The sequence below is a fragment of the Phoenix dactylifera genome, chromosome 2, assembly GCF_051530095.1.
Source record: "Phoenix dactylifera cultivar Ajwa chromosome 2, Ajwa_hap1_PhDact_Kaust_v1.1, whole genome shotgun sequence".
Lineage (NCBI taxonomy): Eukaryota > Viridiplantae > Streptophyta > Magnoliopsida > Arecales > Arecaceae > Phoenix > Phoenix dactylifera.
Window position 1 is genome coordinate 300,960 of NC_143191.1, and position 26,698 is coordinate 327,657.

The window sequence follows — 26,698 nt, forward strand, 5'->3', positions numbered from 1 at the left end:
CAACCCATTTATGTTGTTGGTTTCCGCAACAACGTTAGAGTTTTAGACAAGTTCGACCACTTGGGAGAACTTTAACTAGCTAATGGATGGGCTTGATGTCATGGTGTTCAAGTTGAAGAACAAGGAAGCAGCCTGTTCTGCCATCATTTTGGGCGATTTTACTTCGAAGCGAAACACCTGCTGTTTCCGTTCCTTCCTAGTGACTAAAACTAGTACACCAGTTGCTGTAGCTAAGCCTTTTGATGGGAGAGAAGACACCCATTCGGTCCACAGGTGCCATGGTATGTGCCTGGAGTGGGGAGAGTCCAGATCGTTTTGCGAGGTTATCGGCAGTCCAGATTCTGTTGTTGTAGCACAGCCATCCAAAGAAGGCCTTTGTTTTTCTCAGGAACAGGGAGCCTCCAAAGGCTTTACCGAGTGGAGACAGGAAACGCATGGGCGAGAGGGGGTGGCCTTGCTTAAGGCCCCTCCTGCTATCGAGCCACTTGCACGGACAGCCATTAAGCAGTTGATGTACTTAGTAACTTGTACATCCGAACGGCTACTAAAAAACTTAACATGTTCATAATTTTGTAAGGAAATAGTGACATGCATGATTAGGTACCGCTAGCTTTTCTAATATTAAGATCTAACTACAGTCATACCGATATGTGTTTACCTATATATCTTTTTATTATTCATTTTTTTTAAGCTATTAGTTAGACTGCATCTCTCTCTCTCTCTCTCTCTCTCTCAAACTTCAAAATGAATAATTCAAATTTAGCGCTTGAAATAGAGTAAGAAGATAATTATATGTTTCGAAAAAGATAATTCAAATTTCTTTTTTTCTCTTTTGTAGCACTCTAGGTTCATATCTTTTACCATAACGAACTTAGCTAGAAGTTGGTATGCCTGTTATAAACATGGGTGCATGTTTCAGGAACAATAAACTGAAACTTTGTAAATGCTCTTTGAGAATAGGATGAAAGTTTTCACGAAGAAGAAAATTGTAAGTCGCATTTTCAATATAATAAATTGAATCAACAGGCATCAGGTCTATTAGGAGCCTAATTAGTGCATACTCTGGAGTTTGGACAATATATTGAAACATTGAAATTTAGTTTAGGAATACAGTGAACAAGGAAGAAATATAGGGGATACATTTTAGATATAATAAACTATAATTTTATAAATATATTTAGGAATAAGTAAAACTTTATCAGTGTATGTAGAGAATAGATTTAGAATTTTGACAGGAAAAAACGCTGGCATGCTTACATAGTTGTAAGAATGATTGTTGCTGCTATCTAGATGACTACCTAAAGAAACATATAATTTCACTTAATTATGTGGTTAATATAAATATTTCATCATGGCCATAACCAATATTTTTGATATCTTGTAACATCTTGATACTTTTGTTTGAAAAGCAGTAGAATGTTGGATTAGTTATTTGTCGACTTGTCATCTCTTTGTAATACATTCATTGTACTTACCTTTTTCTTTACAATTCCTTCTATTTTATGCTTATCAATATAATGCCCATACAATTGTCTCCTGACAATTTTTTTTTCTTTTTCTTTTTTAGCAAGAATATGCAATGTCTGTTAGTACAATTAATATTACAGTCATTGTATGCCTTCAGCACTAGATGGATAACAAACCTTTTTGAGAAAATAGAAAGATGACAGCCGTTAGTTATTTATTTGCAGTACCCTTCATCTAATTAAGATAAATATTTTTTTAGCTGGCAGAGACTTCAGAATTTGTAATATCGTTTCCATGTAAATATAATGACTGTTACAATGGGATATCAGTCCCCCGTTTTCGGTTGTTGTTCCCCTTCCAAGGACAGGTTCTTGCGCGTTACTCACCCGTCTGCCACTGGAAACAAATCGCCATGATTTTTAGAGCTCATCATCATTATGTACACATTCCAAATGCTCATACAGTGAAAGATCTCACTACCAGAACCAACATATTTTGCACAGCCATGCATTATAACTAAATTACTTAACAGAAAAATACAGAGATCTCTCATAAAAATCTTGTAAAGTTATTTTAAGTCAGACAATTAGCACGACGACGGCTGCTTATGACTTTTCGGGTATAGAAGTGATTATAACCGCAAGTCATTCCTCCCTGGAGGCGAGAAATTCTCCAGGCATCTTATTTTAGTGGTAGGCAGTAAAATTTCTTGTTGTACGAAAAGCTGCTGTATTTCAGGTGCGGCCATAGAATACAAGCAGTGAATGCAACAGTCAGCAAAATGAAGCAATATGAAAAGAAGTTAAGCGCAGTCTAATAAATCTATTCTACCTATAAAATCACAACTAAGATCCAACAAAATGCTTTCCTTGTTTTCATTTATTCATTGAATTGGAAGGAAGTCCAAATGTGATTCTTGGATCTATGAATACAGCGAGAACGACTTCTGTATTTCCAGCATCTAATTCCATTTCTGGAGGCCTCCAACAGCCGCTAGCTGTGAACTCCTTGTTAGATAACAAATTCTGAAAGAAGCCAGCATTAATGTCTTGAATACAAGGCCATCAGCACCTACCTGGGGAATCATCTATCAAATCTTTCGAGTCTACGGCGACGAAGCTCTTCCACTGAGAGGTCGCCGGTTCGATCAGGTGTATGCATCGGGCTAAACCCATTACCCCTGCGCATTGTGCTGCACATCTCACAGACATCCACCCATGCCGAATTGTCATAAGTACAAACCGGGCATCTCCAAACACCAGATAAACCTCTCCTCGATGGACTGCGTCCAATCCTCCCCCTTCCAGATATGCGGCGGCGCCGGAATTCAAACAAACTACGGACAAACCTTAAAGGCCAGCTTACAATTCCAGCAACACTCCTCATCATAATGGTGAGTGGATCAGGGCCTGAATAAGAACCTCTCAGCCGGAGATACAGAAGTCCTGCAAGTATCCCACCAAGGTGACCTATGAAAGACACACCTGGCACAAATAGCTGGATGAGAATCAACTCAGCCCACGCAGCATGGCGTGCAGGGATTACCATCCCATGCACATAAGCATAGTCATCAGACTGCGCATTCAGTACCACCTTCATGGCAAATAGAACACCAGAAAATCCAACCGCATACTGGTGATAGTATGCACTCCCATAGTCAAAGAAAACGAGTAGGCTTTTAGCCAGAAGAAGGGTGATGCCTTGGGACAAGCCAAGCAATGCTGCAACCATGGATGCAAACTCAATACTGCCCATTGAGGTCTCTAGCTGGATCCCCTTCCACAGAAGTGACAGCATGTTGTAGACCAAATGTGATTCACCCATATGATAGAAAGCTGACAGGAAAAAGCGCTTCAGGTCCCCATACTGCTTAGGACAGTATTAAAGACCCCAAGTTAGTAAAAGTAAATTCGCTCTTAGTGCGATACAGAAAAAAAAAAAAAACTCTAGAGTCAACAGAATCAGTTCAATCAGAAATCTTTTTGGACACAGATTTTCTTAATTTTAATACCATGAATATCTTCATGTCAATATGATATCCTGTTATATAAATTCAAATAATATATTTTGACAAATCAGTAATTTAGGAATTTTCATTACTACTTGCAAATGAATATTTGAACTCTCTCACACAATCTGACTGCTACATATGGAGCCTGCATATGTGAATCACTCACTGAATCTAAACATGATTCAGCTGCATATCATACATACTAATCACTCTGCAAAATGTTTCAGACGGCGTGGGAAATAGATTATTATTCAGCATAATTTTAAGCACCCAGCATAACATAGAACATGTTGACATCCCACGTTAAACATTTGTCCTTAAAATTCATTCAATCGGCAAGGGTTATGCCCTCTGCTACCAATTCTAACTTTATTTGTTCACAACCATATGAGATGGAGATCTTCTTGGGGCAGAGGAAGGAAATCTTAAAATTGAAGATAAGAGACACAAAAGGCATATACAAGAATCTTCTAGACTATTTTATATCTTGACAATATAAATTGATGATCTCTTTACTAAATAAGAAGGCCAGCTAAAATTCAAACACTAAACAACTACAAAAGAAGGATGAGTCATAGAATCAGCCAGATAATAATGAAAACTGCCTCAACCACGACAAATCCACAAGCAAGAAGCACAAAACATAAAGCAAAGTGACCCAACCATTTTCTCCCACCAACCACGCCAATAATTGGGAAAGAAAAATATCATCCGACAAATCTCTAATTTTTTACAGAGAACCAGTACCAAATAATATGCATTTCCCCAATGAAACAAAAGGACAAGGAAATATGATGGTCTCCCAAAGTCTATGTTAACAAATAGAGGCGGAACAAGTGTTAGATAAAAGGGGTCCAATGCCACCATCTAAGTGGCAACTTGCCAAGACCTTTACTATGATAACCAAAACCCTTGCTTCTATCTACAGATCTCCTCCCTCACTGCTTATTCAATATGCCAACCACTCTTTTTCCATCTTACTGAGGGCATAAGAAAGAGCTATGAGTACCCCCAAAACCTGAATTGAAACCTGCCAGACTGGGTTTCTTTCTAACACAACTTCAATTGGCTGAAATTCTAATCCCACTTGTCCAGCTTGCTTACAATTAGCCAAGCTCCATTCAAATTGGGAATTAGCAAAATGACCGCCTAGTTCCTAGCCTAAAGGCTTCCAGTTCTAACTGGGCAATTGCTTAGGCAAGCAACAGGATCAACTTTTAGACTAAAGGTGATTGACCAATACATGAAAAGGGAGAAGGAACCATAAGTTGACTAATCATGCTAACAAGCTTGTAGTGCATAAATTCTTTCATAAAAACACAATGTAGATGAAATGCTATGATTTCCAACTTAGGCAACATAAACTTTGACTTAAGGGAGAAGTCCCCACTACCTACGATACTTAGGCTCGGCATGACAGCCTGGTGTAATCATGTCAACACAACAAAGCATGAGTACAGATGTGGGATCTGAGGCCCATACCTTAGAAGACGGTTAAACCACTCTGACACTTTTCCCTAATCACTCATGTACTCACCACTAAACCCAATCAAAGTAGGTTACTCAATTAAATTGCCAGTACTGGCCACTACAGAAAACCAAACTTGCTCCTCCTCTAATTGAGGAAACCCAAAAATAACTTTACTAGAATTCATCTGAAAAAAAACAAACTTAATAGAACTTAGCTCCTTGTAACATAGTGAATAAAAAGGAAAATAATCTTTGATGCTCGCAATCAATTGGATTACACAGGATCGCAAGGATTAAACAGGATCATTTTTATTCGGCGACTTAGGCCATTTAGAAATCCGATTTTATTAGGACTTAGAAATGGAAATGCGAGGAATAGCCATAGGAAAAAACATACTCTTATGCTTCATCCTTTCCGCGGCTTCCTTCCTATCAGTCACGTCACTGCCAAAGTCTTTAAAATAAAAAAAAATGGAGTCCAAATATGACAAGGTTTAAATTGAATGTCCCAGCCTTTGCAGAAAAACCAGTGATGCATACCAATGCAACGTCTGTTTAATAGGGCTACAGCCCAGTGGTTGCACCTTTCTTATCTGACATGGAAATGCTTTATTCTGCTTTATTCTTCAACGTTGGTCGGTTTGTCTTCAAGTATTTGACATGTGTATTTTTTTAATAAATGATTATTAGCACTCCCGACATAATGTTTAAAATAACAAAATGAAAATGGAAAGATGATTGAGTGAATAAGTTCTGGCCAAGGATGAAAAAATCTCTAGTGTAATCATTGCACAAGCAAGCCAACCATCCATGATACGCGTAAGCTACTAGTTAGATCATGCAGCCCAAAGAACTCTACACCATATAAAATGTATACAGCCTCATGTTGGACAAGTATAACATAGGCAGTATACTTCATTTGAAGTGTTGGAATCAAGAATGGTGGTTCACCAAGCTGTGTGCTTTCACATTATTGCTATTTTCTCCTCTGAAATTCAAGTTCTAAGATGGCTGATTTAATATTTTCTGGGACATTAGCAGATCATTCATATGAGGAATTTCCTTCTAGAAAATGTTATAGAAATTGACCAGATTAATTGATTCCCATCTTTATCAAAAATCATGTCAATTTTCTTTCCTTTGAAAGTGCAGACATGTGTATGGTCGAATATACTTAGGAGCTGTATAAGCCTGGACTTGTCCTAATGGTCCTACCCCTCTGCCCAGCAATAAGCGATTCTAGGTTACAAGCTAGGACGGTGCATTCTCAAGCATTAGAATCTAGGTTATTATGATGTGGGTGTGCCTCTTCCCTTTCTCCCAAATATACTTGGGGTTTGGTACTCATCATAATTCTTGGAGAGCTCTGAGTTTGTTCCATCCTATTTGGGTGCGGTTGGGTAGGTTCCAGCTTCACCAATTTGGCAATGGAACCGTTTCAAGTGCTCAACCTTCATTTGCAGAACACAATAAGATTTCAAAGGAAGAACATTCTTCTCCAAACTCCGTCATATGCAGTTAGGCAATGGAGATAAAGCCTAGGAGCACAACGGCCCATTGGATTGGCCACTTTCAAAATACCCATGCTTGAAGTTAGGGATCAATCTAGCCTTCCTAGACTTAATCACTTAAGCTCCTAGACAACATAATTGTCGTCCAAGAACTTGTTCCCTGGACCCCTCAAAATAATTAAATCGAAACTATTTTTAAAATATTCTCACCTATATAAATACAAGCTAGCCAAGTCAAAAAGTTTCACTTGAAGAGATTTCGATCCCATCTCGTCCATGGAAGTCTCCCATGCATGTAACCAACAATTACATACTCTCTCCGCCTTTCACATAATCTTAAAAAGGTTTCGCATAAGGACTTCCTAGCAGGTGCTTAAATTCCTCTTGGCCTCTCTCTCTCTCTCTCTCTCTAATATGTAACAAACTCCAACTAAACCCCGTTATCTTAGGGAATCGTCTCTCATAAACATAGCTCATTCGTTGCAAACTCTTACACTCTCCCCATTATTTAGCAATGCTTTCTAGTTTCTAGTTTCCCTCATGTGAACTCTCCAATTTCCATATTTCCCTTTCTTTCTCATTATATCCCCTTCTTTCTTGAGAGGAACGATGGGGAACAAGAAGGGGAGCATCGAGAGCATTACCATCGCCTTGAGCATGGTGTTGGTTCAGATCTTTACCATGGGGATGCTTATGTAGTCAAAGTTGGTACTTAAGTCGGGGATGGTCACATATGTGGTCCTCATATATCACAATGCCATCAGGGCAACCTTCATGGTGCCCTTTGCCTTCTACCTTGAGAGGCTGGTCATGCACAGCCATTGTCCAAAGGTGGAGGTCCAAGGAGAGGCAACAGGGGCGGAATTGGGGAAAAAAAGAGGCATCAGCTTTTCCTTCTTATCAAGGCTTGACATGTGAAAGACATGTCGTTCCTTTTTGCAAAAGAAAACAAGGAAAATTGAAGCATATCCCTTGGATTACTGCCATTAAATGTTTATCTCCTGTTCGCTAGACATTATATTCCTATGGTTTTTGTATATCCCTTGGATTGAAATAGCCCACAAGGCTCGTGTAGCAGGTAATTGGACTTGGGGTTTAAAAGGGGAATAAAAAGGGTGGTCCTTATGGTTTTTGTATTTTCATTCTAGAAAAACATGTCAACTAAAATCTAATGAATTCGATAGGAAATAAATCATGTACAATGCCGAAAGCACAACCCATCTAGGAAAAAACTTGCACCATTTTCATCTTAAAATATATAATCTTGGTGAACTTTTCAAACATCAACGCAAGAATCTTCTGGGTTGTTTTAAGATCATATGTTGCATGCCTAAAGCTTCAACTACATATTTTCATAAACATAACCCAGTGAATACGGATACTGATAACTAATTCATTACTCTAGGAAACAGAATCTTCCACGGAATAATTATTTCTCCAATTTTCGAAGAAAAAACAAGTTGCGAGCAAGAAATTTGTGTTGGCACTTTAGCTTTACGATTTCTCCAACTTCACAGTGTGTTTAATTTTCTAATTCAAGTATTAAGCAGGTTTTATAGCCTACGAAAAATTGCTCATTAGAGAACCCAATCAAAAGCGAGAGTGAGAAAGAGAAAAGGGATTTTTTTATGAGGTTTGATCTAGTAAAATCCGAGAATAGCTTATTCGTTTCTTAGGGGAAATGGATTGGCACAAGAAATCAACAGCAGGGAGATCGGGGGAGGAGGTGGAGGGAATCGAACCTTGATGATGAGGTGGGGATTGAACCAGACCTCGTCGATGGTGGGGAGGAGGCGGTGGAGTGGGCCCGGGCGGAGGTAGATGAGGGTGTTGGCGAGGAGGAGCCCCGCCGTGACGGGTGGCTTCCGGTCCAACCGGTGGTACTCGTTGGCCACGTGTAGCGCCAGTAGCGGCAGCAGCCCACGCGACATCCTTCCTACTCTTTGTTGCCCATCACCATCCATACCGCTCTATCTATTCTCCCTCCTCCTCCTCCTCCTCCTCCTCCTCCGTCTTCTGAATATCAGCCGAACAGTTCGACGGTCTTCCTTCTCTCTCCTTTTATTTTTTCGCTTGTCCCCTCCGTTTCCTTTCTTTTCCTATCTTTGTTGCCAAGAAAGAAATATAAAGGGTGTGCGTGTGAGAGACAAGAGAGAGTTGAAGAGCAAAAACCATATCGGGCACCAATGCCATCTATCTTTTAATATTTATTTTAAAAGAAAAAAAATTAAAAAAATCCAAAACTGCTTGATCATCTGTCACATAATTTTTAAAAAATATAAAGATGGAAAAAAAAAAAAGCACGCAGCATTATTTTTCTTCCCCATTAAGTTTTTTTTATTTGTTCTCTTTCGCGTCAAGCTGTCTCTCCATTTATGAGATTTTTTTTCTCCTTTTTATTTTTTTTCTTCTCCAAATTATTTTCTTCTGTTCAGAATTTTTGCACTTAAAAGTTAATAAATTCCAAAGAATGGTCCCTTATATAGTATCTTATGTTAAACAAATTTAGACAACTGTGTACTCTAACAAACACCATAGTTTAGAAATTATATAACAATTTGCCTAAATGTGTGAATGAGCTTGCTAGATAACTAATTTGCTTGGTGTATATCACTTGACCATATATTGTATACCGGTAAAAAGCATGTTTCTAAAACTGCATATCGATTGATTTATAAGTGTGTATTAGATCACTGTTGGGTGTGTATTAAAAAAACTTACAATATATATCAGAAAGTCGATGAATATTTCACCTAATCTTGTAGTATGTACCGATGAATATGATATTTTAGAAACGGTGTATTAATTTGTTTGGAGGTATGTATTGGATTGCTAGATAACTAATTTATTAAGTATGTATCATCTAGCTATGTACTGTGTACTGGTGGACATCATATTCTGAAAATTGTGCATCAATTTACCTACAGATATGTACTGGATTGCTAAATGACTAATTTATTTAGTGCATAAAATCTGATCATGTAGTGTATACCGGTAAATAATATATTATGAAAACAACAAAAAAAAAGATGCCACGCACAATTATTTTTTTTTAATCATAGACTGACGATTTTTTTAGTAGAAGAAGTTTCTAATTTTTAAGTTTCTAGTTTTTAGGGTTTTTTTTAAGATGGCCATTGGGAGAAATATGATAAAATAGAAAGTTTGTCTTATATTTCCTTCTTCGATGCCTGCCTTTTGTTCAAAGTTGGGGATGCAGGGAAATGCATCCAGAAGCATCTGGTGGTCTGGCCTGCAGTTACACAATGAAGAGTCAAATCCTTGATTCCTCATCTTCAAAAGTTTTTGTTCATGTTTAAGAGGATTTATTGAACCAAGGTAGTTGATTGTCCGTTACTGGACCAGACTAGTTGCAGAGTCTGGCCGGATATATGCTTGTGAAATTGACTATAGTAATAATATTCTAGATTAGAATTTACTCTTAGAATAATCAAGCTTAATTAATTTGGAATTTGTCTACTTCATTCAAACATAATCTTTTCACGTCTAGCTCCATTATGATGAATATTCTGATTTTAATATTTTTAAAAATATTTTTGGATTCGAGGAATCCATTCATGCCCTCTCCCCTCTAAGCTATTCTTTAGCTTTCCACATGACCCTTTAATAGCTAATTCAGGATCAAATGTTCATATCATTAAATTCTGAAAATATTCACTTTGCAACTTTTCTAACTTCAAAAACATAATTTTTTTAACTAATTTTTATTTTAATATTATGTCGAAAAAGTGCTAAGCAACCATCTCAAATTTTCTATATCTCCCTTCCAATATCTTGAAGACCCATCATTCTCAATTTCTACTTCAAAAATTTTGCCCTTCCAAAAATATCCATTGGCCTACTCATACACAAATTATCTCTCCATGCCTCTTATCTCACCTAGTCTTAGCACTCCAAGGCTGTGTTGGATATCAAATAGCTAACCATCATCTAAATAATATTAACCATTTGATATTCAACCTTAATGAGCTAACCACCAAATAAGTTTATTTGGTTGGTGTTTCCATCATTAATGGGATAAAGTAATATAAAAAGTGTAAATGTGGAGAGGGGAAAAAGCTTTTTAGGTGGCTAGAGTTATTTCACTCTTCCTAGAAATAAGTTTAATTTAGGTAAGTACCTTTCTTACCCATTAATCCAATAAGTTTGTACGCCACTATTAAAGTGGTGTTTGGCGAGATATTTGGGCTACCTGTGTCATCCAGCTCGTAACCAGCATCCGAACGTATACCCCCTCTTTTCTCTTAAGACATATATGCCTCTCTGTACTCTTTCATCTCTCTCTCTCTCTCTCTCTCTCTCTCGCTTTCCAGACAGGTATCTAGGACCAAGATATGGGTCACCTTCGAGAAGGAGCTGCTCGGCCTCACCGGCGGCGAGAAGGGCCTCAAGAAGTTTCTCCAAGAAAACCCACCGAAAGCGACGGTAGGCAGGAGCTGGGGATTGCGTTCTCGGGCTCGAAGCCGACGTCCTTCTAAATGTACTCTCGGGGATGCTCAATGCCTCAATCCCAACTCCGCTGTCATGGATTCCATCGTTCACAAGCCCGCGTGAGCTGATAGGGTAAGTCTGTTGGATTTCTTCTTCGATGAATAAAATTTACCTATCATTTCTGTGTTTCATGTGAAATGCTCCTAGCTTGCCTAGGCAAGAAAACGGATTGAGGGTTGACTTTTATAATGGAAATCCAAATTGTTTTATATAGTTCTTCACAAGGTTTTAAGTTTCTTGCTTACTGGTGTCCCAGAGTGCTGAGCTCTGGGACTGTACGCGCTTGTCTGCGCTGATCAGCATGGGTGATACTTCACATGGTGGTCATTCGAACCAAATGAGCCTTTAGTTCCGAAACTTTGGTGGTTTCAGAGGCTTGTATCTTTAGTTTGGTAGTTTTCTGCGAAAACTATAAAGAAAACGGAAAAAAAATTTCAATTGAAATTAGGAATACATAATATACAAATATTATATTGTTTGGGACATTGTTTCACATTGAGACAATTTAAAAACTGTTTGTTAACAGAAATGCTAACAAAATATCCCCAAGACATTCAGTATCATTTTGTTGTTTGATAGCAATCCTACACATAACGATCTAAATGCTCATGAGATTTGAGAATAGTTAATTCTATAGCAAAGATCTCAATTTCCACTAAATCTCTTTGGAATTACATCTATATCTTCTTGAAATTCACCAAAATCTGAGTTGAGTTTAAAATAAAAGCTTCCTGACGCTTATACAAGTGTAGAAATGTCAAAAAAATGGCATGAGTTGCTCAGATTGTAATGAATTAGGTCTTATAAATTAGATTTGACCGAAAGTTTTGAGTACCCTAATTTCAGATCAGATCAACTGAGAATGAAACTTCTCCTTTTTGGCTTTCGAGTTTTGGGCGAAATTTTTTACCATTTTCTTCACATATTAATTTCTTGCTTTCCTCATAGTCAATCAATTTCTATATTCTTGTCCAAATTTCTCCTGGGCCTGACTGATTATACTCATTATCAACCCAAGTTGGATGCCTCTTCTAGCTTTCATTCTGCCTTAGCATTTTATGTTATTAGAAAGTCTCAGATTAGTCAACTGCTAAGCCTCTGCAGTGTTTGTCAGCCGACTTTATATTATGCAATGACTTCTCTAGTGACATTTTGTACGGTCTGCCATTTAATCTTGTATATTTCCAAGTTTCCAGTTATACCATAGATATGCCCCTGAATTGATGCAAAAAAACATTATACTCGATGCCATATTTGAATATTTAAATCTTCTAGGCCTGCCAGATACATGGTTTAGGTATGCAATGAACAAGAAACAGTGTAACAGATTAACATAGGCATCAATAATTGCAATCCCCAATTACCCTTCTCTCTAGGCTGAGAAATTACAGTTTCAATGTTTGTTCTTCATCTTAGCTGCCAAAATTGCCATTATTGAAGTGATAAAAGAAGATATTATATTGGAGAGATTTGGCAGTCTAAACAAGATATCTGATTATTTGGTTTGAAGCTTGCCTGATCGTAGCTTTCTTTAAAGTAGTTTGCTGTCGCTAGCATGAGCCTTCAATTAACTATTCATATTAATTCACCTCTAGTAAAAAATTCTAAATGCTAATTCACAAAATAAATGACTGATTTTAAAAGTTTTTCTCCTTGCTTAGCACTACTGATGAGTGATTTTCAAGTTGTTAATGGTCTTACAAGTCCATCAATAATTACATCCTTATTTTAGAGAAGACCTCAACTCTTATGTCAGGGAGACGGCCTCTAGTTATATCAATGGTGTTGCATATACATTAAGAGAGACTTTGCATGCCAGAACCTTATTGAGTTAGTTGAGCTTATCAATACCATCAGAATTCCTTTGTGCCTTGCCAGTGCAATTTTCTGCTGTCTGTGGGATTAAAACCATAAGAACTTGTATATTTCCCTGATTATGGCAGGTGACCACGTTGGGTTATGCTTGCATTTTTTACAAATTCTAAAAGCTAAATAATGGATGAAACCCATTGCATGATGTTTGTTTTCAGTATACTCAGTATTTTGAGCAAATTGTAGTTGGAACAGTATTGGAAGGGGCATCCAAGTTAGATTTTAGATTACAAACTATCAATCAATTGTTTTTCTCTCTCTTACTGTTAGGCAGTAAGGCTGTCTTTCTTTGAGGTTGTCACGGGAAACTGAAGACAACTAGCTGTTTCAGGGAACAGGGATGAAAATGGTTAGATCTTCTGCTATTGCTTGCATTGTTTGAGCTGTTTAGTTCCAGTAGAAGTATTCTATGATTTGGGTATATGTTAAGTTATCTGACGATTCTTCTCTCCCTCTCTATCAAAAACAAAAAAAAAAACAAGAAAGGAAAAAGAAAAAATGCCTTAAAATTACTGATTTATAAAACTTAATTCCAAGTAAATGGTTATAACATATAATTCAGGAGGCCAAAACAGTATTTTGATATATAAAAGCTGAAGAGTGAATCTTCTGCAAGTTCTTAGCCTTTGGAATTTTGAAGTTTGCACTCCCTGAATTGGTCATCATGGGAAAACTGATGATCATATTGTTAATTTTCAAGATCTGTTACAAGTAAATGATGATTTCTTTTTGGTTAACATTTAGACCTCATATGAAGCTTAATCTAAGCATGCTATGGACATATATTATCTTAAACATAAGACTTCGTGCTTCCACTTTCAGAACTTCTTCCTCTGATAGTCTAATAGTTGATGGAAGATGCCAATTTTTAGTTAATTTGTAGATTTTGTAGTAGATTGAGTCGAGGAACATTTGAAAGCAATAAAGCCATATTAGGATTTAAGATTATTTTACTTTTTTACTAGTATTTAGTTTGGTCTTTTATTATAACTTTGACTGCCCATGCTCTGCACATGAGGTGTTCAGACTTGTAACTTATACACTTTCTTTTTCAATGAAAACACTCCTCTTGAAAATCCTTTCCTGTGATTTAGAAAATGAATGAGAGGCTATGTAACTGAAAGTGCAGTAGCGTTCGTTAACCTATACATTTACAAAAGATGACCTTAGAAAGCCTAAATTCCATTGCATGCATTATAAAGCCACATGCATCCTGGATGCTGGTTAAAAGTTTTATATGTGGGATATTATCACCTCTAGGGATTATAAAATGTGTGAAAGCATTTTAAAACAAGGGACTTATTTAATGAGAATTGGTTGTTCTTTAAATATTTTCTTTACCCACTGGCAAGAGCCCACTTATTTAATTGGTGAGATTCCAGTCCGTTGTGGGTGGTTATAGAGGTCTTTTTTATTTACATGATGAGCCACCAAATTCTTGTTCAGAAAGAGTGGAGACTTCACTATTTCTTCTTCATGTTTTTACAAAATAAATGCCTTTTTTTAATCAATATTATTGCACTTTATCATTACTAACAGTCTATTCGAAAGTGGTTGTGGTATATCTTGGAGAGCCTTCCATGCTCAAAAGTAAGCTTATGTTTTGCTTCTTTCTCCCTCAAGAATTGTCCTCCAAGCATTTTACAACTTCTTAACTTATATAATCAATCATCCATATATCTCAAATCACCCTTCTCTACATAGTTCTGATCAGATGATCTCATATACATTTCTTTTATAGACTCCTTCATTTTCCTTTGTTCTTGGCTTACGTATGATAGTTGTACGAGGAATTAATTGTAAATTGACTTCCAGAAGCATTACAATGAACAGATTATAAAATTTAAGATATAAGCCTATGAATTTGTTTAAAAACAAGGGAGAAAGCACATCACATTTTTTATTCAACGAGACACTAAATCATAAGCCAAATTAATATTCAAAACCCAGAACTTTTTAGTTGTAGAGATACACAGCAATAATTTTATGTTTAATACTGTATGATACTGCAATACTGAATCTATTTTTAACTCAGACATCTTGGTTTCCAATTCATATCACAAAGAACTCTTTATTTTTGCAATTCCTCCAAGTTTATCTCTAAATTCTTGATCTCTATTTCTATCTAAAAAGTTAAAATAAAAAAACACACAAAAATGAAAAAGAAGAATATTTCACTAAATAATGACTTAATTTATAAAAGGCTTGCGGTTGGTGAACTTGCTGCCACACATGACCGTACTTGGCTTCCCTTATTCATAACAGCCATTTTTTCCATAAAGTATGTTCATAGTCTATATGAAGAGGATGCTAGTATATGTTCTCCATCTTAGCTGTCATAGTTGCCATTCTTGAAATGATAAAATATGATATTATATTGGAGAGATTTGGTGGTCAGATCAATTGATAGAATATATAAAACCAAGAAACCTGATTATCTGGTTTGAAGCTCACCTGAATTATGAGCTTTCACTTGCATAATGTTTGTTTCAGTATACACAGTATTTTGAGCAAATTGTAGTTGGAACTGTATTGGAAGGGCATCCTAAATAGATTTTAGATTACAAACTATCAATCTGTTGTTTTTCTATTTTATTGTTAAGCAGTAAAATTGTCTTTTTTGAGGTTGTCATGGGGAACAGCAAACAACTAGCTGAGAAATGGATCTTAAGAAATGATGTTGAGCCCGTCATTGTTATGTTTCAAGGCAGAGGGTTGCAGATGTTTAAATTTTCTGCTATTATTTTGAGCTGTTTAATTCCAATAGAAGTATTCTCTGATTTGGGTATGTGTTAGGTGGCTAATAAATCTTTTCTCTCTCTTCAAAAAAAAAAAAAAACACTTTAGGAGTTTCGGAGGTTCCAGGTTGGCTTAAAATATAGAAACTTTGTTCCAAGAAGGTGGTTATAGCATATAATCCTGGAGGCCGAAACAGTATTTTGATATATAAAACTTGAAGAATGGATCCTCTGCAAGTACTTAACCTTCTAATTTATGTAATCAACTATCCATATCATCTCAAATCACCCTTCTCTACATAGTTCGATCAGATGATATCATATACATTTCATTTATAGACCCTTCAATTTCCTTTGTTCTCAGCTTATGCATGATAGATGTACAAGGAGTTAATTGTAACTTGTTTAATGACTTCCACAAGCATTACAATGAACATATTATAAAAATTTTGAGTAGGCCTATGAATTTGTTTAAAAACAAGGGAGAAACACATCACATTTTTTATTCAGTGAAAAAAATAAATGATAAGACAAATTTATATTCAAAACCCCAAACTTTTTAATAGTAGTGATACACAGCAATCATTTTATGTTTAATATTGTATGATAATGCCATGCTGAATCTATTCTGAAGTAAATTTAGCGCTACCTTGAGTGATTTTGTGAAAAAGGGTTCTTTCATTGTGCTGGTATATTTCTGGATATGTCTAGAGCCCTCTTCTTGCTGTACTAGCCGCATGCAAACCAGTCTGCTAGGAAGATGAGCTACTGCTATGGCATTGTTTGACTTTGTTTTTTTGAACTTATGCCTTTCTTGAGCCAACTTCTATGTTACTATCCATGACAACAACAACATGATCAATCAGGAGAGATAAAAAAGAAAAGAAATAGGGTGCTTATTAACTGACAGATGTATGACTAACTTGACTGCGCAAGAGTTGAGGCTCTGGTTCTAACTGAAGCTCGAGTTTTCCCCCTTCTGGAAGGATGATTTATGTTTGGTTTGATGTTTCATGCCATGAGTAACTCTATTTTCTGTTACTTGAAATGATCATAGATCGTCAAACATGTTATTCTGCTTGCCATTCCAGTGATTTGTTCTGGTCTTGCTTTTATAAAATTTAAAATGTATGGTAACTTTAAACATAAATGTGGACTTTCTATTTTGGCTTTAGTTGTTGTTTGTCATTGCTACTGAAAAAAAATTAACATGTATGGGGCAACTTTAAACAGATATCCAGGCATTCTAACAGCTTTAGTGATAGTGCTGTTAGGATCAGCTACATGTTATTGGAAACATGTCAGTTCTGAAAAGCTGTGAGTGGATCAACCTGGACATATGTACGGACATCCCACAGCTCCTTTACTGTCAGGGTCTTTTTGCTTGTCTGTGGGAAAATTGGCCATGGGTGTGGGATCCTCTGTTTTACATGATTGAACTCTTTTCTGAGATTCCATGAGCCTTTTTGTTTTTGCATTATTACGTTACTCGTTTATCTATATGGGAGTATTTTCTGTTGTTTTATTTGGCTGTAAAGTCATGTGCGATGTGCACCTTAAATATTAAAAAAACTGCTTCTTCTTCTCTCCGCCTGCTTTTTCTAATGTGGATGCAAAATCCTGGATTTTAGCTCTCTTAGACATCTATTGGATACTACTTCTATCTGATTGTTAGTTCTTTATACAAAAACCATACCAATCATTTCATATTAAGCTGAAAAAGCATCTCATGCTTGCATTTACATGCAAATAATCGTGGTATAAAAAGGTTTATCCTTTTTACACAGTTCTGCCTGTGAAAGAATATGCAATGTGTAGTGTGTAGTACATGGTGACATTTGTTCTTTTGGTTGGGCATGCTGAAGATTGCTATCACCAATATGAGAAATGGCAGAAGAGGATATGCTGTAAATTTGACCTAATTTACCTAATTTTGTTGGTTGAATGTCTGTCATGAGTCATGATTCATGCTTCATGATTACTAGCTTATCGCTGAATTAGTTTTCTTTCTTTTTCTTTCCTTCTTTGGCATTTAGATGTGTCTGTTTGTATGCATATAAATCTGCAGTATATCAAGGGATAAATAAATCAAGACTTCACTTGTTCCTTATGAAATATCATTTGGTAAATGTGCTCGACTTGTAGGTTGTTATGTAAATGGCTTATTGAATCTTCTCTACTCCTTCAGCTTGGATAGCTTTTGCAAAAACAAAGAAAAAGGTATGCAGTCTCTGACTTGGTGATCTTTCTCCTTTTCTTTTGGAAAAAAATAATCTGATTGTCTGACTGAAGATCTGAAGTGCAACCATTCGCCGCGTGTATTGAACCATTTACTTTCAAAGAGTTCCCGATATTTCTTCTATATGCAAACCTAATGCCTATTATGAAAGAGATAAAGCCTTCACATATTTAGTGATTGACCACCGGAAGCAGTTTGAATCAATGAGACAGATGTCCTAGCATTTTATCCAAAGAAAAAAAAAGTAAGATGTCCTAACAGGATCAGGCCATGGAAGAACTCTGTAATATGTCCTAACAGGATAAGTCCATGGAAGAACTCTTAACATGGTGAATATGATTTCAATACTAATTGGTGCATCGGATCTGTTACTCGCAGTGCCTTCATCCAGATTGAAATGACTTGAGATTGAATATCCTGTTCCTTAATGGTCTATTAGATAAACATGGAGTTCGTTGGATGGCCTGAAATTTCTTTGCTAGCCAAACATAGAGAGAACGATGGTTTGAGACAAGAATCGGAAAAAGCAGTGCAGACAAACAATCAGCACTGAAGAAGAATCTAAAGAGTTAGGCGTCGGTGTGCTTGGATTATGACAAACTAAGGCCTGCTGACGGTCAAGGAGCAATACATTTGTTTGTAATGATTTACTCGAGCATCTCCATATTATAGTCAGGCGTGTCTTCCGAATCAGACCATTGTCGTACAACGACAAGAGCAAGGTTCATTTTCTTCAGCTGTAGATTCCCAGCAAAGGCTGCCACGGAAGATGCTGTATAGGATAAAAAGAAAAGGATGCCACAGACGTATTCTCTTTTTGGGAATGGTTTAAGCATTATTTTTTTTTAGAAAGATTATAGTTGTTGGTGTGCCCATGCTTTAGTTCTGCCAGCTGGGAGAATTGCTTAAGGTTAAAGCGAAGTTGGTGATGATGTGGGAAAGCGGACATGAAGAATCTGATCGTACCCATGGGGTTTTTTGGTTGCTTTCCCAACTAATAATCCCCTTCTTGAAGCCTAGTATCAGTTAATGCAGGACTATTGTATTTTAGAGCATCATCAGGACGTGCCTCGAGCTAATTATTGTCATCATTTAGGATTGATATTGTTAGCACTCGAAGTTTAAGAGATTTAGGGAGCTTATGCGGCACGGGGGCATTTTGAGGAAATGCGCGAACCGTTTCCTTCCTCGAATAATCATGTAAGTTGGTTAAAGCAGGAGCAGAGGAGAAAGAAACGGAATCATTAGGCTTGAGGTGTAAAGAAACATCATGACCATATGATTGAATGAAGAACGAACAAACTGCCTCTCGCAAACCAATTATTTTTAGTTCTTGCGCGCACCCCCAAAAAAACGCAAAAGACCAAACACAAAGTACTGATCGGTCATGATGCATTTACAAGGCCATTCGCTCTCTCTCACTTGGTTTTGGGGGCGAGGCGGGACTTGATCTTCTGCACCTCCTTGGTGCCAATCTGGAAGGCCTTGGTGAGGACGTGGTCGGGCACCGGCGGGGAGGCGGCGAACAAGGTGACGGCGATGGACTGGGTGCCCGGGAGCTGGCTGTTGAAGGCAGCGATGACTGCGGCGGGGGCAGCGGCATTGTTCTTCTGGAAGTGGACGAGGCCGCGAGGGAAGACGAAGACCTCGCCCTTGGTGATGGTCTTGGTGATGAGCTTGTTGGCGGTGGTGATGAAGCCGACGTCGAGGGTGCCGTAGAGGACGAAGATCATCTCGGTGGCGCGGGGGTGGGTGTGGGGAGGGTTGAGCCCGCCGGGGGCGTAGTCGATGCGGGACAGGGAGACGCCCAGGGTGTTGAGCCCCGGGACCTTCTCCACGTTGGCCCCCGTCACCAGGGATCCCATGGTGTTGTTGGTGGCGCCAGGGGAGCTTAATCCTTTGAAGAAAAAGTCATCCTCTGTAACGTTCGCCTTGCAGACGAACCCATTCACCTTCACGGCTGCAGCACCCCGGTCAGCAAAAACAATCAAGCTGGAGAATTAATTACGTCATCAAACCAAACCAAGAGATGAGGTCAGAAGGGGGAGAGGGGATTACCGGAGTTGAGATCGGCGACGCACAGGTCTTGGAGCATGTCGGGATCGGCGGCGAGGGAAGGGGCGACGGCGAGGAGGAGGATGGAGAAGAGGGTGAGGAAGGAGGAGGAGCTGGTCGTCATCGTGGTGCTTGTTTGCTGGGCCTGGCAGGGAGACTCGGCTTTTTGGAGGCACAAGAGAGATGCTTGCGTGGAGGACCTTGGGTTCAAATTAAAAGGGGAATGAAGTAGGAGGACATTTATAAGGGTCGGTGGGCGGGGGCCGGGGGCCGGGGGCCGGGGGTGGGGGGATAGAGTGGAGGAAGGTGTGATGTCATGGAAAGAAGGCATTAAAAAGTCCTCTAAAAACCAAGAAATGTGGAGAGAGAGAGAGAGAGAGAGAGAGAGAGAGGAATAAAGAAAGAAAGAAAGAAAATCGAATGGCGCATTAATTAGTGAAAAAAAGACTTTGGAACCCAGCTAATGTAATGGGAATATTAATGTGCCAATCCACTTTGTTATACACATCTAGTTAAAAACTACACATCTAGTTAAAAACAACCATGCATTGTACCATATATGCAGCAACATTAATGCTACCTTGGCCATTATTGGGCCCTACGTTGCGTGCATCATGCCGTAAGCTAGGTGGGTCTTAGACAGCGTACCGAACTCCGGGGTCCCGTTTCAGACGGCTTCCTGTTCTCAACATGTTGACGGTTCCGCCCTCATCCCATTCGACAAAATTACCGGACAGACTGGTTCTCCGGCAGCCGGCAAGGGACCCGTCTCGGAGGGTAAAAATGTTATTTGGGATTGTTTCGGATAGCTGGTCTCTGTCAGGATGTGGTTTATTGACGTATAGCGCAGTCGGACCAGCTCTCCTGGAGTACGGCTGTGAAGGAATGGAGTAAATGTGAAAACAAAGGGCTGTATATGCCTGCATGGCCCGGAAGCTTCCTTGAAGGAGTCGGTGACATACATTAAGGGCTCGTTTGGTTCGCGGAAAGCATTTTCCTTCCTAGGAATATGATTCCTGTAAAACAAATTCCTAGGAAGAGGATGCCTAGGAAAGTATTTTTGGCATGTTTGGTTGACCATGGGAAAGTGACAAATTTCCAAGGTGCTTATGTTTGGTTGGCCATCCACTTTCCTAGGAAAGTTATATATAATTCCTATTATGCCCTTAATAAAAATTAGGTTTTTAATGCCTCTTTAATGCTTCTTTAATACTGAAGGGACTTTTTGGGAAAAAGTAAAAATGAAGTGATTCCCGCCTCATGGGAAAGTAACTTTCCCATGTTTCTCATGGGAAAGACTTTCCCATGAAATGTGGGAATCACATTCCCATGGGAATACAACTTTCCCTTCTCTCTCCTTTGAAAACTCCAACCAAACAAGAGGCATCTCATTACTTTCCCGTTGACCACACTTTCCTCCCTTCTTTTCCCGCGAACCAAACGAGCCCTAAGATAAATAACATGTGCTTTTCTTGCGAATAAATCTTGTAAATCCACCTCAGCAGACTTGCTCTGTTTTTTTTAGGTTGTGAGACAGTGAAAGGTTATTTTTTATTCTAACCAATTATAAATACTTATCTTCGATTATTTGATTTTAGTTAGTGCCCAAGTAATAGAATTAACAAATAACTCTATGCAATAGAGAGGGAGAGGGTGAGTTTTTCAGATTTTCACTATGTAGCCAATTGTTATCCGATAAACTTTTAATTTTAATCAAATATCATTTCCAGCTATCCTCCAACGACTATGGAAATGGCAATAAGTGAACCCCAACTTTTATTCTTAGTAATGTTTCTTTGCCTAACTATCAAAGATTCTGGCTTTGATTCTCGGATGGTGCATCCAAAATATATATATTTAGATAATTGTAATATGGTTCGGTCTCCCTCTCTTTCTCTGAGGAAAGATTATATTCTTTCTCTGAAAAAGATTAGGTAATAAAAGCGCAAAAATTAGATATTGAGACTTTAAAATAGCAGTTCTTTGAAGGGATGCTAAAGAATGCAAATAACTATCTCATCTTTTTCTATCATGTAACCAAGCATAACTTTGCTTGTTTGGGTGATTTGATTAGGGCGGTGATTTGATTAGTGTGGTTTATGATTCGACCTCCTGTAAGTCTTTTTGACATGAAGAGCTACAAAGGAAAATTTGAGAGCAAAAAATAGTTGAGAAATCTCGCTAAGCCTAGATATTGATGTTTTCATCGTACCATTGAAAACATATTGGCTAGTTTGAATTTTCAGATAATCTTAGTGGTGTAGACTTGTGCAGCTAATAAAGTTATTTTGACTGTGATACTTAAAATGACTTGGGTTCTAATCTCTTTAGCACTTGGGTGGCTAGCTAGAGGTTAGCCTCCTTCCCTTTCTCAGAAAAAGAAGGAAAAAGAATATTAAGAGAACTCTAATTATGTTCTACAGAATCATCTGTAGGCATAAAATGAGAAGGATAATTCATTTTTTGTTTCCCTTTCCTAATGAAAAAGTTGAAGAGTATGGAATCAAGGTTTGTTATTTTATTGTTATTTTTTTTAATATTTATGCAATCCCTTAAAAAAGTTTTGTGGGGTTATTTCTTGCATCATTAAAAAAAGGATTGGTTACATACATACCCTTCTAAATATTTGAACTTACGTGAAAAACATCCTCAAATTGATATTTGCATGTATATCCTTTTAAAATATTCATTTTGCATGTGCACCCTTATTTTTCTTGGTTTTTTGCATATGTACACACACCATGAAATACCATTAAAAAATTAGCAGTTTAAAATTTTAAAAAAAACAAAATAACCTTAATGGGTAGATATAAAAAAATATATTTATGAGGGTATACATGCAAATAGCAGCTTTGTGAGGATATTTATGCAATTTCACATATTTAGAAGAGATTACATATAAAAAAATTTAATTTTATTCTGTTATTTTAACTTATTTTAACACTCGGATTAGTCTAGTGGCTACTCCTCAATGTTTTTTTACAAACTATTTCTCAAGAAAAAGATAGATTTAACAATTAGATAACAAAAAGAGTTATGAAAGTTTTTTTTTACTAATTATGAGATTATTCTACTTTATCCTTCTTCATTTATAACAATCATTATATCTTATTTCATCAAAACTAGCTTGTAATATTTATTATCATAGATGCATATATAAGGGCATATAACAAAATATAGAAAGAGATTAGAATCTTTTAAAGCACACGATAGATTAACAAAATATTGTAATGATCAAGCTTCCTTGCTACTGCTGTGCTCATCGGTGAAAAAAAATATCAATTATTCCCAAGCAAAATCATTGAAGGACTTTAGAACCCTTCAGACTTACTAACAATTTCTGTGGCCATATAGTAGAAGGCCATCTCGTATGTTATGTGCCTTAAGATGCTTTTCTTTGGAGCTTTGATTTTTGGAAGAAGAAAATATCTAGTATATAGGCCCATTTTGTCACGACAATTTTAAATCAGCCATCAACCTATACATGAAAAATTTTCTAGCTCTAAAAGATAAATATAACAAATCTCATGCACTAAAATATAAATGTTGCAAATCTTTTCCAACGCTTTTCTTTAAACAAAACTAAAGGCAAGATCTGACCATTTTTATGTTAAAAAGGATATAATGAATAGAGAGCTTCGGCAGCAATGAGAGGAACTTAGATTCCAATGGCAAGAACTCCGACAGATGGAAAAGAGGGAGAAGAGCTGCCTACGGTGAAAAAGAGAGTCGAAAGAATGATTTGATTTTGGATGGAGGAGTGAAAGAGAGGGATCTAGAGATTGAAAATTTCTTAGAGGAGTAAGAAATATTAGTTTTGAGCGAAAACCATTAACCCATCACACACTTTAAGAATAAAAAGATAATTTCATAATTTTAATTAATTTTCAATTTAAATAAATATAATTTTGGCCGATTACGTCAGTTGAATTGCCATGTCAAAGACATTCATATAAACATAGTGTTTTGTGAAGGCATGCATGCAAATATCAATTCGGAAGGATATTCACACAAATTCCAATATTTAGGAGGGTATTTATGCAAAAATTTAAGATTTTTCTTTTGTGTGTTTATACCTTTCTAAATATATAAAATTGCATGAATACTCTCGTAAAATTGCTATTTGTGTGTATACCCTTATAAACTCTTTTTTTGTATGTTTACTCGTTAAGAATATTTCAATCATTTTAAATTTAAACCGCTAACTTCTTAACACCGTTAGATGGCACGGGCGCATATGCAAAAGAAAAGAAAATAGAAGGGTATACATGCAAAAATGTGTCCTATGTTGGTATACATATAAATATCAATTTTGGAAAGGTATGCAGGCAAATTTCAATATTTAAGAGAGAATGTACGCCAAAAAGCTCTAAAAAAAAAAACGGACCATGAAGAAAAAACCTTCCCCGTAATGAATTGAAGAATATGGAATCAAGATCTTAATTTGTCCCTGTTAGTAATATTATTTCTCTAATCATATGATACATTTTTCAACATGTTTATACATAATGATAACCCGCTTACCTGCCATCGCAACAGTTTATGGTTATTTGCCAAGCACCTATTGTTCCCATATGTTGGATGGCCCTTCGCTTTCTTGATGATCTGGATGGTAACATGAATTGAACTGTCCAAAGATACACGATAATAAGGACTGGACATTGTTTGTTTTTTTTCAGCGCCGGCAGGGGATTTAGATGGAGAATCGTCACTGTCTATAGATAGGCCTTCTATTCCGTATCTAATAAACTCAACAACCTAGTAGATTCACCTATCAAGCCTCCAAAACTAGCAGTACTCCTATCTCATGATTCCCTTTGACCTATGTTCCGAGTTTGGCATAGTAGGTCCTCCCATCCTACCATATTGATAATAATTTGGATATCTTTGACCCCACCGTCTTCCTCATGCTCTATAATATTCCTCTTCTATCTAATATCTATTACAACCGTATGCCTTTTCAACATTTTTTTTCTTGCGTTAAAAGCTGAAAAAGGTTCACAAAAATAGAAACTTACAAAGCTTTTTCCCGCATTTTTGTTTCCATAACCATCTGCCTGCTGGCTTGTTTTATATGTAATAGTCGACTCAGCTCAATTTTTCGACAGGAACGAGATTTAAGATCTTACAATCTTTGGGGAGAGTTGCACTGTATATGTATAGTCATAATGATTGCCGTTTCTTTAATTAATTGGCAGGTAGAAATTAATTGATGTGATAATGCATGGGAGGTACGTAAACCTTTTAGGTGGGGCTGACGCCATCATCCATTGAGCACAGCATCAACATCCGAATGCGGATGAGGGAGTGGCCGTCTTTCCCTTTGCTCTCATTATCACGCTAATAGTTAGTTAAGTTGGGAGCCTTAATTCCAGGAACAGGAGAAAGAGATCAAAATGAAATCGGCTGAAACTTGAGATCCATATATATATATATATATAGAGAGAGAGAGAGAGAGAGAACGTTATTATTCCGTCGTCATCCTCTCTGAAGCAAAGTAACGTTACAGAACAACCCCAAAGACCTCAGAAACCTGGAGTTGCGAACACACAACAATTCGGAAGTTCAAAGACTGAAACATCTCACAAACAAACCAAACGGGGAATTCATAAGCTGTCTACTATTTCTCTTATACATATATATATATATATATATATATATATATATATATATATATATCACTTGTTGGGCGCAAGGCCAGCCTTGATCTTCTCCACCTCGTTGGTGCTGATCTGGAAAGCCTGGGCAAGCACAGCATCTGGCACCGCCGGAGAGGCAGTGAAGAGGCTGGCGGCTATGACTAGGATCCCCGGGAGCTGGCTGTTGAAGGCGGCGATGAGGGAGGCTGGGACATGGCCGTTGTTTTTCTGGAAGTGGACGAGCCCCCGGGGGAAGACGAAGACCTCGCCCGCGGTGATGGTCTTGGTGACGAACTTGTTGGCGGTGGTGATGAAGCCGACGTCGAGGGTGCCATCGAGGATGAAGATTATCTCGGTGGCGCGGGGGTGGGTGTGGGGAGGGTTGAGCCCGCCAGGGGCGTAGTCGATGCGGGCCATGGAGACACCCAGGGTGTTGAGCCCCGGGATCTTCCCCACGTCGGCCCCCGTCACGAGGGATCCGAGAGTGTTGTTGGTGGCGCCCGGGGTGGCTAGTCCCTTGAAGAAGAAGTCGTCCTCGGTGACGTTGGCTTTGCATGCAAATCCGTTCACCTTCACAGCTGCAGTACATGGTCAAGAAGAAATCACCGATGCATCTTAGTACTACAATTAATAGCCAAAACATGCTTAATTATTGCGTTTTGATGTGTTTTCTCATCCTGAAAAACTATAAAAAAAAAAAAAAAGCTAATTAAGAAGAGAGTTCAGAGTGTTAGGAGGAGAAAGGAGGAAAGTACGGGAGTTCAGATCGGCAACACAGAGATCTTGGAGCATGTCGGGATCAGCGGCGAGAGAGGAGGCAAAGAGAAAGAGGAGGGTGAGGAGGACGAGGAGGGAAGACTTGGTTGACATGATTGTTTCCTTGCTTAATGGCTTGGAACGGGGATTTGACTTTTTGTAGCTTGGAAAGAGAGAGATGGACTTTGAGGATAAAAGGGGGAAGAGGACTCGTATTTATAGTCGTATTGTGTTGGGCCCCGAGTGGAAGGTGTGATGTGAGAATTAAGGCATGGATGTAGCCTTGTGAATCAAGAAATGTTGGACATGAAAGGAAAAAGCTAAAGCATGCTTATTTAATGAGTTAAGATTTGAGCTTGATTAAATTACTTGGACTGATGGGGAAGAGGAGAAGGTATATATGGGTTCAGAAAATGATTACCAGATGA

General features: G+C 37.8%; 3 protein-coding genes across 3 annotated transcripts; all 3 read right to left on the reverse strand.

Moving 5' to 3' along the window:
* Positions 1-2,249: 2,249 nt before the first annotated feature.
* Positions 2,250-8,633, reverse strand: RBL14 (RHOMBOID-like protein 14). The gene is made up of 2 exons (XM_039114704.3): positions 8,202-8,633; positions 2,250-3,333 (listed from the first exon to the last, which is right to left on the reverse strand). Exons 1-2 carry the CDS (start codon positions 8,421-8,423, stop codon positions 2,551-2,553), a joined length of 1,005 nt encoding a protein of 334 aa, XP_038970632.3. The 5' UTR covers positions 8,424-8,633; the 3' UTR covers positions 2,250-2,550.
* Positions 8,634-19,078: 10,445 nt separating this feature from the next.
* Positions 19,079-20,187, reverse strand: LOC103714706 (germin-like protein 5-1). Its single transcript, XM_008802073.6, has 2 exons — positions 19,879-20,187; positions 19,079-19,780 (listed from the first exon to the last, which is right to left on the reverse strand). Exons 1-2 carry the CDS (start codon positions 19,997-19,999, stop codon positions 19,239-19,241), a joined length of 663 nt encoding a protein of 220 aa, XP_008800295.1. The 5' UTR covers positions 20,000-20,187; the 3' UTR covers positions 19,079-19,238.
* A 5,137-nt stretch (positions 20,188-25,324) lies between these two features.
* On the reverse strand, positions 25,325-26,452 carry LOC103714707 (germin-like protein 5-1). The gene is made up of 2 exons (XM_008802075.5): positions 26,270-26,452; positions 25,325-26,092 (listed from the first exon to the last, which is right to left on the reverse strand). The coding sequence occupies exons 1-2, from the start codon at positions 26,382-26,384 to the stop codon at positions 25,554-25,556; spliced, it is 654 nt and encodes a 217-aa protein (XP_008800297.1). The 5' UTR covers positions 26,385-26,452; the 3' UTR covers positions 25,325-25,553.
* Positions 26,453-26,698: the final 246 nt, after the last annotated feature.